Source organism: Galeopterus variegatus, unplaced genomic scaffold (assembly GCF_000696425.1).
Source record: "Galeopterus variegatus unplaced genomic scaffold, G_variegatus-3.0.2 Scaffold2079, whole genome shotgun sequence".
Taxonomy (NCBI): Eukaryota; Metazoa; Chordata; class Mammalia; order Dermoptera; family Cynocephalidae; genus Galeopterus; species Galeopterus variegatus.
Window position 1 is genome coordinate 39216 of NW_007728190.1, and position 12024 is coordinate 51239.

Sequence of the window (12024 nt, forward strand, 5' to 3'; positions counted from 1 at the left end):
GAGCAACACCGAGGGTTGCGATCCCGTTGCCGGTCACGAAAAAAGACAAAAAGAAAAAAAAATATGGACTTAGAGTGTGCTGCTTTGAGTTCAAATCCCAACTCCAGTACTTCTTAGCTGGGTGACCTTGAGCAGGTCACTTAACATTGCTCCTAAATCTGTCACCTATAAAATGGGGATAAGAACATTCCTTTTTCATACATTGTTGCAAAAATCAGGTAAGATAATGAATGTGAAGCATTTAGCATAGTACCTGACATAATAACTGCTCAGCAAAAGGATAACATGATAATAAAAGATACTGTCCATCAGTAATCAGGGAGAGAGAAAGATGCTCAATGCTCTCAGGCCAAGATCTAGCATATGATATCTCTTGCACTCACTCCCTCTCTCCCTTTCTCTTTATATGGATTCAGTCAGAACGTATTCACCACCACCAAAGTACAGAACCTGTACATTTACTGAGGATGCTGCTTAAGGCATCTTCTTGAAGAGGGACCAGAGGAAAACTGCTCCGAGGCCTGAGGAGGAGGAATGACTGGGCTTCTCCAGCACAGCTGGCCTGGTTTCCTCTTATAGACACCATAGACCACTTCCCTCTTTGTGCTGGCTGCCAGGAAGCTCAGCCAAATCTGTAGCCTGCCTGTAGCTGGGTCTGCAACCCCACACAGCAGGTGTTCTCAGAAAGGACCCCATCCTGGCTTCATCTCGTTTTCTCTGCCCCTGTTTTCCTTCTCCCCAATTTCCTCATCCATTAAAAAAAATTTACTCTGTTTAGAAACTGCTTCCACTCTTTGTTTAAATTTGGGGGGAAAATAAATGGCATTAAAACTGCATATAGACTAAATGCAATGTGGTATGCTGAATTGGACTGGATTCTAGAACAGAAAAGAACATTAGTGGAAAAACTGGGGAACTCTGAATAAAGACTGTAGTTTGTTTAACAATATTGTACCCATGTAAGTTTCTCAGTCATAACAAAGGTACCAGGTTATATATGACATTAACATTAGAGGAAGCTGTGTGAACAATTAATGGGAACTCTCTTTACAGCTTTCTGCTAAATTTAAGATTATTCCAAAATAACAAAATTAAACAGAAACTGCATACAGAATACTATGAAATTGTTTCTTCTTAGAGTCACAACAAAGCATCATCTCTACCTGCTGAAAGCACAGCAAGTGCCCAGGCCCAGGGCATTTCAGAATCCACTAAACCCAACCAACATTCATGGAGCATCTATCACCCACCCAGATGACCTGGTTACAAGCACAGACTCCTGATTCCTGGGTGGGAATCCTGGCTTTGCCTCTTATTAGCTGTGCTGCTCTCTGAGTCTCAGCTACTGTGCCTGTAAAATGGGGCTCACAAAAAAACCTGCTTTCACAGGAGTATTTTGAGGTTAAGCAATTTAACAACATAAAGCACTTGGAAGAGTACCTGGGAAAGAACAGACACACAATAAATGTTAATTATTACGTTTATAATAAAAATAATAATAAGAAGATAATGATGATGTTTGTCTTAGTCCATTCAGGCTGCTATAACAAAATACCATAAACTGGGTGGCTTATAAACAACAGAAATTTATTTCTCACAGCTCTGGAGGCTGGGGAGTTCAAGATTAAGGCACGTGCAGGTTCAGTGTCTGGTGAGGGCCCTCTTTCTGGTTCATAAAAGGAGCCTTCTCACTGTGTCCTCGTGTGGCAGAAAGGACAAAGGATCCCTCTGGGACCTTTTCTAAAAGGTCACTAATCCCAATCATAAGGACTCCACCCTCATAACCTAATTACCTTCCGAAGGCTCCACCACTAATATCATCACCTTGGTGGTTAGGATTTCAAAATATGAATTTGGGGGGGCACATTCAGTCTATAGCAACATTTGCTATAATAATTAATAATAATATTGAGTTGGTTCCTAGCTGATCTTTTCAATAATCCAGAGAAAGGGATGTTACTTATTAATATAGGAAAGGGAAGCTCACTCAGGTGGAGGGACCTCTCCATGGTCATACAGCTATGATAGCAAAAGCAGCAACTAGGATTTGAACTCAGTCTTCCTGACTGCAAACCCAGAGATCTTCCCACTACACCAGATCACCTAAGATGATCTAAGAAAGGCACAGATGACTGTCTCTACACTGCAGCCCGTCTGCCACAATGTGGCGCAAGGCAATGCTAATATGCCATGATTTCTTCTCGTCTGCGTGGGGAATCAAGGAGCATTCAAGGCCCTTTGTTACAGACATTGTCCCATCCTGTGCTCTGTTCCCCTGGCCCTACAGGAGGGCTAGTCGCCCGTCTAGTCACCAATGGCCAAACTCATATAGTCCTTCAGCTGGATGCTCCCTTCCCTCGTCCATCCTTGTACCCATCCACCTCTCTCGTTCTCACAAGGCCTGGCTCAAATGCCACCTGTGCCTATGGTCACCACATCACTGCTGTCGTGGCATTGCTGGCAACAGGATTTAGCCCAAACACATGCTGCCATTTTTTTCAGTTATCTGTGTCCTGGACCCAGAGTCTTTGTGGGCAGAGTCTCTGCCTCTCTGAGCAAGTTCCTGGCCTTACCCAGGAGGGTGCTAAGTGTAGTGGTTAAGACCAGCGGCTTTGAATTAAGGTTGCCTGCTTCACATCCTGCTCTGCAACCCACCAGCTGTGTGACCTTGGACAAATTGGTTTAACCTCTCTATGCCTCACTTTCCCCAAGTGGAAATTATGGGTAATGACAACTGAGCCCACAGGGTAGCACGAGGATTCAATGGGACATTATGTGAGAAGTGAATCACAAATGCTGGGCACACAGTTAGCCCTCTTTAAAATGTGAGCTAATAATATCGTATTGTTAATTGCAGGCTGCCCCCAATTCTATACCAGCCCTGAAGCTGCCCAGGGCAACCCCGACCCAGCTAACAGCTTTCTCTCCTCTTCTCTCTCCATGCACCATAGTAATCCATGAAGTCAGGGCCATCACGAGCCATCAGCACTGTTTGCAAGACTGCAGCCCCAAAGAGCTGGGGCTGGCCCGCTGCCCAGCACCACGTAGGAGGCTACCCTGTGCTGCTCTCAGCTGTGAATTAGAGGAATGGCAGCCAGGGGAGGGCCCCCGGCTGGGGTGGGTGCTGACTGCTCTGCTGAAGTCTGATGGAAATCAGCGGCAAAGAGCTCCATCTTCCCTCCCTCATCCCCACGCATGCAGCCTGGGGCCCCACCCCTCCCCTCACCTTGAGCCCACCGCTTTCTGCTTCAGAGCCTGGGTCCACGCCAGTGATGTAAATGCCGAGGCCGTACTCAGCTCCTCCGCGGATTGTGAGGCCCAGGGACCTGCCGTCCCCCAGCACCAGGTTCACCTGCGAGAGGAGAGGAGACAGCATTAGAGGGCCCAGAGGGAGCCATGCCCTCCAGGGCAGCAGGCTGCAGAGCCCCCTCCCATGCCTTGAGGAGCACACTCATTTTGGCCTGCAAGGGGCGCAGGCAAAGGCCTGGAAGTTCCCCCAGAACATTCCGGTTCCTGCTCAGATCTGCTCCGACTTGCTGAGGACCCTGGGGAAGTCCCTGTCCCTCTCTGGGTCATAGTTAGAACTGCAGTAAAAGGAAGGTGCTGATGGAGATGACTTCTGAGGATTCCCTCAGTGCTGACATGTGAGAGCACTTTGACATTTCAGGTTTTTACGCACCATGGGGGCCATGGGCTCTTTGCCTCCCCTGGCCACCGATCATCTCATGCTTCAGTCAGGAAGTGACTGTCTCCACCCAGGCTCCTTCACCTTCTGTCTTCCCTCCTTAGGATCAAGGCTCGCTCAGGTCAGGCCCGAAGTATCCACTGCTCTTCCTCCCCAGGCACTTCCACCATCCCCAAGGGTCTCCTGTCTCCCCAGGGCTCTCCTGCCACCCCATAGGCCTCCTATCTCCCCGGGGGTCTCTTGCCATTCCCAAGGGTCTCCTGCCACTCCAGGGACCTCCTGCTACCCACAGGAGATGGTCTCCTGCCTTCCCAGAGGTCTCCTGCCTCCCCAGGGGTCTCCTGCCACCTTAAGGGTCTCCTGTCTCCCCAGAGGTCTAATGCCACTCCAGGGGTCTCCTGACACTCCAGGGGTCTCCTGCCTCCCCAGGGGTCTCCTGCTATGCCATCCATCCTGATAGACCACAGTGACGTTGCCTCCCTCAGCCCTTCATTCTTCAAACACAGGGAACACCCACTAAATGTAATCCCAGTGCTGGTCCTGGGGACTTGGAGATGACCCAGACACAGTCCTGCTCGTGAGTGGCTGGCAGGCTAGTGGGGCAGAGAGACCAGTAAACAGACCTTCATGGTACAGTGTGATCAGAGCATGATGGGGCAGCTCAGGGGCCATGTGAGCACAGAGAAGGGGCAATGGTCCTGATGGGGGTGGAGGTACGCTTCCTGGAGACAGTGACATCTCTGATGAGATCGCTGATGGGATTGGGGGGTGAGCAGTGAGTGGTTAGCCAGCTGGGGTGGGGTAGGGGGAAGAGGCACATTCCTGGGATTTGGGGAGCACATGTCACTGCTCAGCAGTACAGGAGCAAGCCTCGCTCAGGACTCTGGAGGTGAGTCACTGTGGCCAGAGCAGGGAGTGTCTGGGGCCAGGGTGGGGGCTCGGGAGGATAGGCAGGAGCGTCTGGGGACAGATTCGGGAAGGCCTCATAGTCCGTGAAGGAACCTGTGGGAACGCGCAGGTTAGGCATGCCTTGGGTATGAAAGGGGAGTTATGGAAAAGGGAGGAGGGTCCAGAATAGATCAAACGTAGCCCAAAGAGACAAAAAACATCCCGCAACAGGTTAAGACTCAGTGACAGGCAAGAGACCCAAAGACAGCACAGTGTGACTGCCCACAGGACAGAGAGGCTGGGGGTACCTTCAGGCATTAAGGGAGGACACATTTCATTAGGGAAGACCATCCAACCACTTTTCCATTTCTAAAAAAGTTATTCATCTAAGAGATACGTATTGTGCCAGTCACCAGGAGAGGCCTGTTCCCTGCATTATCTCACTTAATTCTTCAACCTCCCTGGGCAAAGGTGGTGAAGAGAACAGACTCAAGTCCACACCACCCAGTGGAGGGCCCAGCTGTGTGACCCTGGGTACGCTAGTTAACCTCTCAGTGCCTCGGCCCGCTCACCTGAAAACGAGGATGAAAACAGCACTGCCTGCCTACGAGCTGCTGTGAAGAGGGTCAAAGGAAGAGACAAATGACAGTGTGTGGGCTGGTCTCTGACCCACAGTAAATACTCAGTGTTTGCCAATGGTGGTTCCATTTTGCATATGACAATGCTGTCCTGTTAAGAAAGCAGACAATGGGCCGGCCCGGTGGCGCACTGGATAGTGTGCCGCTTGGGAAGCGTGGCGGCGCTCCTGCCCGAGGGTTCGGATCCCACATACGGACCGGTTCCCGCTCACTGGCTGAGCGAGGCGCGGGAGCAACGCCGAGGGTTGCGATCCCGTTGCCGGTCCCCGGTCCGGTACGGGGGCAACACTGAGGGTTGCGATCTGTTGCCGGACACGGAAAAAAGACAAAAGACAAAAAAGAAAGCAGACAATGTCGCACAGTCATGGCTGGCTCGTCAAGTCAGACCTGGGTTCTGCCTACCTCTGGAACCCACAACTCTTCGTTGCTCTGTTTCTCTGCCTCTTGGGAGCAAGGAGTGGTGGCTTTGCTCCCCTGGCTGACAAACCAAAGCTGGGAAAGAGCCCAATAGGCAGTGACTGTACGGGGTTTGGTTCTAAGGCTGCAGATTCTGGGGCATGTCAGGGTGGCCTGTCCCATGGGATACTGCCAGGCAGGACAGGGCCAGGTGGGTGCTGCTCAGTGAGATGGGCCCACCTCCCTTTGGTTCAGGGCCAGCTCCAGTTTGCTCCTCAGACAGGATGACATCAGTAAGGAGGGCACCCGTGAGGCCCACAGAGCTCTGGGGGTGGGGAGGCAAACTCACAATGGGCCACCCAGGAATGGATGTCCTCCCAGAAACAGCAGGCCCTGCAGACACTGGAGGTCACACTTGGGAACCACTACCCAGACCCGTGCTCTGTTCTCTGTGCGCTGATATGGTTTGAACAGGCTTGAGGTGACCCGGGTCCAAGGCCCACCCTGGTCCCTCACCACATGCAGGTCTGTGTACTGGGCAGGTGACATGTGGTGATCATGTGTGCAGGCCCCAGAGCCAGACTAGTGAAGTTTAATCCTGGTAATAACACTTGCTAGGTGTGTGGCCCCAGGCAAGTTGCTTCCCCTCTCTGTGCCTGTTTCCTTATCTAGAAAATGAGGAGACCCATCGTGCCCACTAAGGGCTGCTGTGAGAGTTGCACGGCTCCATATGTGTAGGGCACTCAGGATCAGGCCCAGCTCAGGGGAAGCGCTCAGGGAACGATGGCTGCTGCTGTCTCCAGCCTGGCATCTGTGTCAAGCCACTGGGCCAAGCTTCCTCAGGTACAACCTGGAAAGAATGGCGAGGTCTTTCTCACAGGAGAGGATGAACCTGGCTGCTCTGCAGGCCAGGGGCCATCGCTGTATTCCACCTTGAGTCTGTGCTAGGCCTTGTGCTGGGCGCAGAGTCGGAGAAGAGCCTGACGGGGTCCCTCAAGATGCTCATGACATCGTTGGGTGGTAAGAGGATGCTGAGAGGAAAGCAGGGGCTGCTGAGCCACAGGGAAGGTGTGGTGGAATCCCCCCAGGACCAACGTGCCTGTGCCCCCAGGGCTGGGAGCTTTGGCTGCTGACAGCTCTCAGTGAGTCCCCTCCTGGGAACTGCTCTGAGCCAAAGGGAACTTCCTTCCTCCCCCAGGGTCAACCCCTCCAGGGAAGCAGCTCCCACCCAGTGACCAGTTGATGGGGTGGGTACAAGCCGACCCCTGACTCAATTCAGCACAGCTCTACAGGGCCATCCCTGCTCCACAGCTTGTTGTGGGACCAGCTGAGTCCTCTGTGGTAACGGTGTCGCAGCCAGCTCCTCCCTCGGCCCGGTCCTGTGTCCCTCACTTGTTTACCAGTGTTGATGCCTACGCTGCTGCTGTAACACATCACTGCAAAGTTAGAGCCTGAAGACACGGATTATTATCTCACAGTTCTGGAGTCAGACTGGACTGCACTCCTTCTGGAGGCTCTGGGGAAGAACCCGATTCCTTGTCTTTTCCAGCTTCTAGAGGCCACCTGCCTTCCTGAGCTCCCTGTCCCTTCTCCCACCTTCAAAGCCAGGGAAGCAACTTCCCATCAATCATGCTGCTTCCGTCATCATATCTCCTCTTCTCTGACCTCAACCCTTTTGCCTCCCTCTTATAAGGACCCTCATGACAATATCAGGCCTACCTGGATAATCTGGCATAATCCCCCCATCTCAAGATCCTTCACTTAGTCACCTCTGCAAAGTCCCTGTTGCCATATGAGGTACCATTCACAGGTTCTGGGGAGGAGGCAGTGGATAATCTTTACGGTGGGGGGCAGTCTTCCGTCTACCACAAGCACTGTCCTATAACCCTCTTCCAGACAAATCTTGATCTCAGCGTCCTTCCCTGGGAGCCTGGCCTCAGGCAGAGCTCCTCCAAAATGTGACCACTGTACCTCTCTCTCTTCAGAGTGAAAATCTTTCCCAGAGTCCCCCAGCAGACATCCCCCACCATGTCTCTTGGCCCAAACTGGCCCAGGACGACCTACACCCACACCAGTCCCTGCCAGAGAGGAAGGAGATGGCCCGGACTGGTGTTACCTCCTGGGACTGCTTCTGTTGCTTCCTGGACAGAGTTGGAGCTTCATGGCTTAGCCAGGGAAAGAGGAGGGAAGACAAGTATTCCAGGGGCAACGGTCTGTGCTAAAGCCCAGAAACAGGATGGAGCAGGGCCCGCTGGAGTCACTGTGAGCAAGGGTTTGCATGGCTGGAGTGTGGCAGGAGAGGAGGGGGAGGGATGAGATTAGCCTGTGGGGTCTGTGACCCAAGCCAAGCATCTTGGGCTTTGGGCAGGAGAGTGACAGGCTCAGATTTGGATTTGAGGAAGACTACTGGCGATGGGGAGCAGGAGAGGGGGACTTCCTGAAGATCCTCCATGAGAGAGTGTGTGCCTTAAGTTGGTGGTGGGTGAGGGAAGCAGGGTTCAGACCACTCGCAGGGCAATGCAGCTGGCTGAGGACAGAGTAGGCAGCCTTCCCCCTTGAGTCCCCACTGTGCACTGCAGGACAGACCCCCTTCTCCATGATGCACCTTCAGGGCATGAACAAGCCAGATCTGGGCTGGGGTCTGCGCCCCAGGGCTCCAGCCCATCTCACTGGGTGACCTGGAGTCAGGCCTCCCACCCCACCCCCAACCCCACTCCCATTTTCACCCGGTCCTTTCCAGCTCAAGGACACGAAGATCCCAGTAGGGAGAGAGCTGAGTGGAGTCTGGGCGTCTTTGCAGCCAAGACTAGGGACACACAGATGGCAGCGGTCATCTGCCACAGCTCCCTCTGAATATTAAGGATGAAAGCAAACCTCCCCACCTCCCCATAAACTCTTTACATCAGAAGAAAATTGAGTCTTTATCACAGAACTGTAATAACAGTTCTATCAACCACAGGGTAATCTGCCTCAATCACTCGGTGGAAATTCAACCAGCATTTGGCGTGAAACAATTCATCTACGGGAAAGCAAGTGAAATGGGGAAGGCAGCCTACACAGCAAAAACACCACCACTGCCACTAAAATAATACAACAACTCACAAAATTAGTCATTAAACGTACTGAGTATCTCTTGGGTCCTGGGTACTGTGCTCGGCACATTACACACATTACCTCATTTAATCCTCTCTCCTCTTCTGTGGTTTCTGTTGTTGTCCCCATTTTCCAGATGAGGACACTGAGGCTCACCCTCACTGAGGAGTGAAATGATGGGGCCAAGGTGCACACAGCCGGCAGCCTGGCCTGCCTGCAGAGCCTGGGTGTTTAGCCAGTGCACCACACTGCCTCTCACAGGCCCAAGTTCAGATCCCGATTCTGCCCTTCACTCCTGGGCACGCTTGGGGAAAGCCCCACTGATTCTCTAATCTTCAGTTTCCCCATCAGTAAAATGTGAATTGTGCAACCTGCCAGGGGCAGGCACTGCTGATGACCTAGCCACCAGCCACCTCTTTCCTGCCTTGCCATGGAGCCCCAACTCTGTCCAGGAAGCAACAGGAGCAGCTCCAGGAGGTAACACCAGTCCAGGCCATCTCATTTTCCCCTGCCAGGGACTGGTATGGACACAGTTCATTCCGGGCCAGTTTGGGCCAAGAGACATGGTGGGGGCTGCCTGCTGGTGGATTCTGGGAAAGATTTTCACTCTGAAAAAAGACAGATACAGGAAGAGGTGGGCCTTCTGCTCCCTCCATCCACTCTGCTTTGGATACAGTTGGGAGACACTGTGATGGCAGGAGCAGTGGCTGCCACTTTGCAGCCATGAAGCAATAAGCCTGAGGCAAGAGCCCACAATAAGAGGAAGGAGAGACTCACTACGTGGCAACCCACACCTGGGACTGCCTAGCCCCACACTGCTGAAGAGAACAGTAAGCACTCTTACTGTACAAGCTCCTATAATATGGGTTTTCTGTTACCTGCAGCCAAAAGCATTCCTAATAGCATCTCTAGGGTTGTTGTTAGAATTGGGACCAGGCTCCCTGCTTCCACCCTTGCTCTTGCAGCCTACCTTCTATCTAGCAGCCCGAGTGGTCCAGCTGGAACCTAATCTGCCTCTGGTCCCTCCTCCACTCAAAGCTCTGCCTTGGCTCCTGTCTCACTCAGAGTAAACTCCCCAGATTGCCAGTAAATTCAGCCTGATTGCCAGTGCTTGCCCCCACACTTGGCCCCCTGTAACCACACAGGCCTCCCTGCTGATCCTCAAAAGAGCCCCACACATTCCCCTCAAGGCCTCCCACTGCCTGGAGCATGCTGCCTAGACAGGACAGATGCCTGGACAACCACTCCCTCATCGGCTTTACATCTTTGCTTTTGTCACCTTCTCAGTATCACCTTCCCTGCGCCCTTCTCTACAATTATCCACTCATACACCGACCCTCCCATGCCCTTTCCCTGCTTTACTCCCCCCCAACTTTACAACATACTACATATCATTTACCTTAATGCTCCCTGTGTCTCCACACCCACCCCATGCCCCCCACTGGAATGTAAGCCCTTGACAGTGGCTATTTGCTGCGGTATGCCCAGTCCCCAAACAGCTCCTGGACCACTGTAGGTGGGGGGGGAGGGAGATATGGAGGGCACCTAGTACCCAGTGACCATTTGATAACCGGTCGTTATTGCTGGAATTAATTACTGTGTTCTAGGCACTGTGCTCTGTGCTAATGTGCATAAATATCAATCCTTGAAACAGCTCCACATGGCTGGTGTGATCATTCCCAAATCACAGATAGGAAAGCTTAAGTGACTCACCCAAGGTTAAGTGGCTTGCCCAAGGTCACACAGTCAGGAAGTTCTCTGCTGAGACCAAAGCCCTTGCTTTTTCTGTGCCAGGCTGGTCCTAGCCTTAGTCAAAGGGTAGGTCCCATCTTGTTTCTGTGGCTGCTGAAGACATGTGAGCCTTGAAGACCTGCCACTGCTACAAAAGGGTCTAACTGCTCATCCCACAGCTGGGGCCGAGGGAAGGAGACTTAGGAGCCATCAATAAGGCACATGGGCAAGTGACAGGGTGGCGGTGGTAGGGGACATCTCAGCTGTGCATGGCTGTTCCTGCCCCCACCATTCCCATGAGTGGATTCCAGGTGCTGACCAGGTAAGTGGTGTAGCAGGCAGGCCCTACTGTCTCTCCACCCAGAGGCAGCCACTGCTGTGGCTGAGCAGAGGCTGGACACTGAATGGCCAGAGTTAGGGGACACTGAAGGAGCCAGGACCGAGCCTGAGAAGGTGAGCACAACCTGTCCCAGCCACTCACTAGCTGTGTGGCCTTGGGCAATTCCCTCAGCCTCTCCAAGCCTCCATTTTCTCATCTGCAAAATGGGAATAGTGACACTACCTGCAAGTATGTTACAGGTATGGCCTACCAGTCAACTGTTTCTATGAAACCAGATTGAAATCTGAAAACCACAGCACAGAGATAAACAGCTGGGAGGTCATGGTTTCATCACCCTGGATGCTGGTGTCCATCACCAGATTTATAACCCCCTTCCAATATAAAGTCATGATAGAAATGTAAGAGTGGCATGCTGAAACAACAGAAGCAGGAGAAAGAAGCCTTCTGAAAGCCCGTCTCAGAGCTTCTGTTGGACGTTCTGCATGCGTCCCACACCCAGCAACTGCATCTTCCCAGTCAGAACCCCAGAGCAGGTGGTCAGTCCCCGAAGCTCAGACTGGATCCCCCAGTCGATGGGGAGGTGCGGAGGAGCTGGAAGCAGAGGCAGCATCTGCCTCAGAGAAGGGTCTGGAAACATCATGCTCATTCCCTCCACTCCAAAGACCCCCAGCAACACACTCACCTTCTCGTCCAGGTGCAGCTTCCTCCCTTTGCGCTTCCCTCCTTTTCTCCTGCCACACCCCCCAGTCCCCTCAGCTGATTCAAATCATCCTCCATTTCAAGCCATTTTAAAGAAATGAGCTCACCCCTGACTCAGCTCCAGAACAATGTCGCCCTGAACATGCACACAGGAGAGAATGCCAGGGGAGTACGGAATCTTCCCCCAAGACACATTTTCCACCTTTGAAGTTCACCTTGACTAGAACCAGAAACGTCATTCCTGGCTCCAGAAGCTCTATAGTTCTTACTTAACCACTCCCACCCCTCTTGAAAATTAGCTTTGCACCCCTTCTTTTTCATCTTTTCTTTTTTTATTGAAACACAATTAATTATACATATTTGTGGGGTACATAGTTGACTATCTGTACCTGTGTGCGATATGTAATGATCACATCAGAATAATTAGTGTGTTCATCATTGCAATGTAATCCTGCTAAAGGTCTTTGCATACTTGTATTTGATCTCACCCTTCTTCCCCCACCAGCCAGGAGAACCCTCCGTGAGTCTCCGCTGCCTACAGGAAAAGGTGCTCA

General features: G+C 52.2%; 1 protein-coding gene across 1 annotated transcript in view; it reads right to left on the minus strand.

Moving 5' to 3' along the window:
* Positions 1 to 12024, minus strand: part of LOC103596707 (whirlin-like) — a gene marked incomplete at its 3' end in the record, with an annotated part of 79759 nt that overhangs the window by 36323 nt on the left and 31412 nt on the right. Inside the window, exon 5 of the mRNA XM_008580406.1 lies at positions 3227 to 3352. Within this exon, the coding sequence (XP_008578628.1) occupies positions 3227 to 3352 (126 nt within the window). The remainder of the gene's footprint in view (positions 1 to 3226; positions 3353 to 12024) is intronic.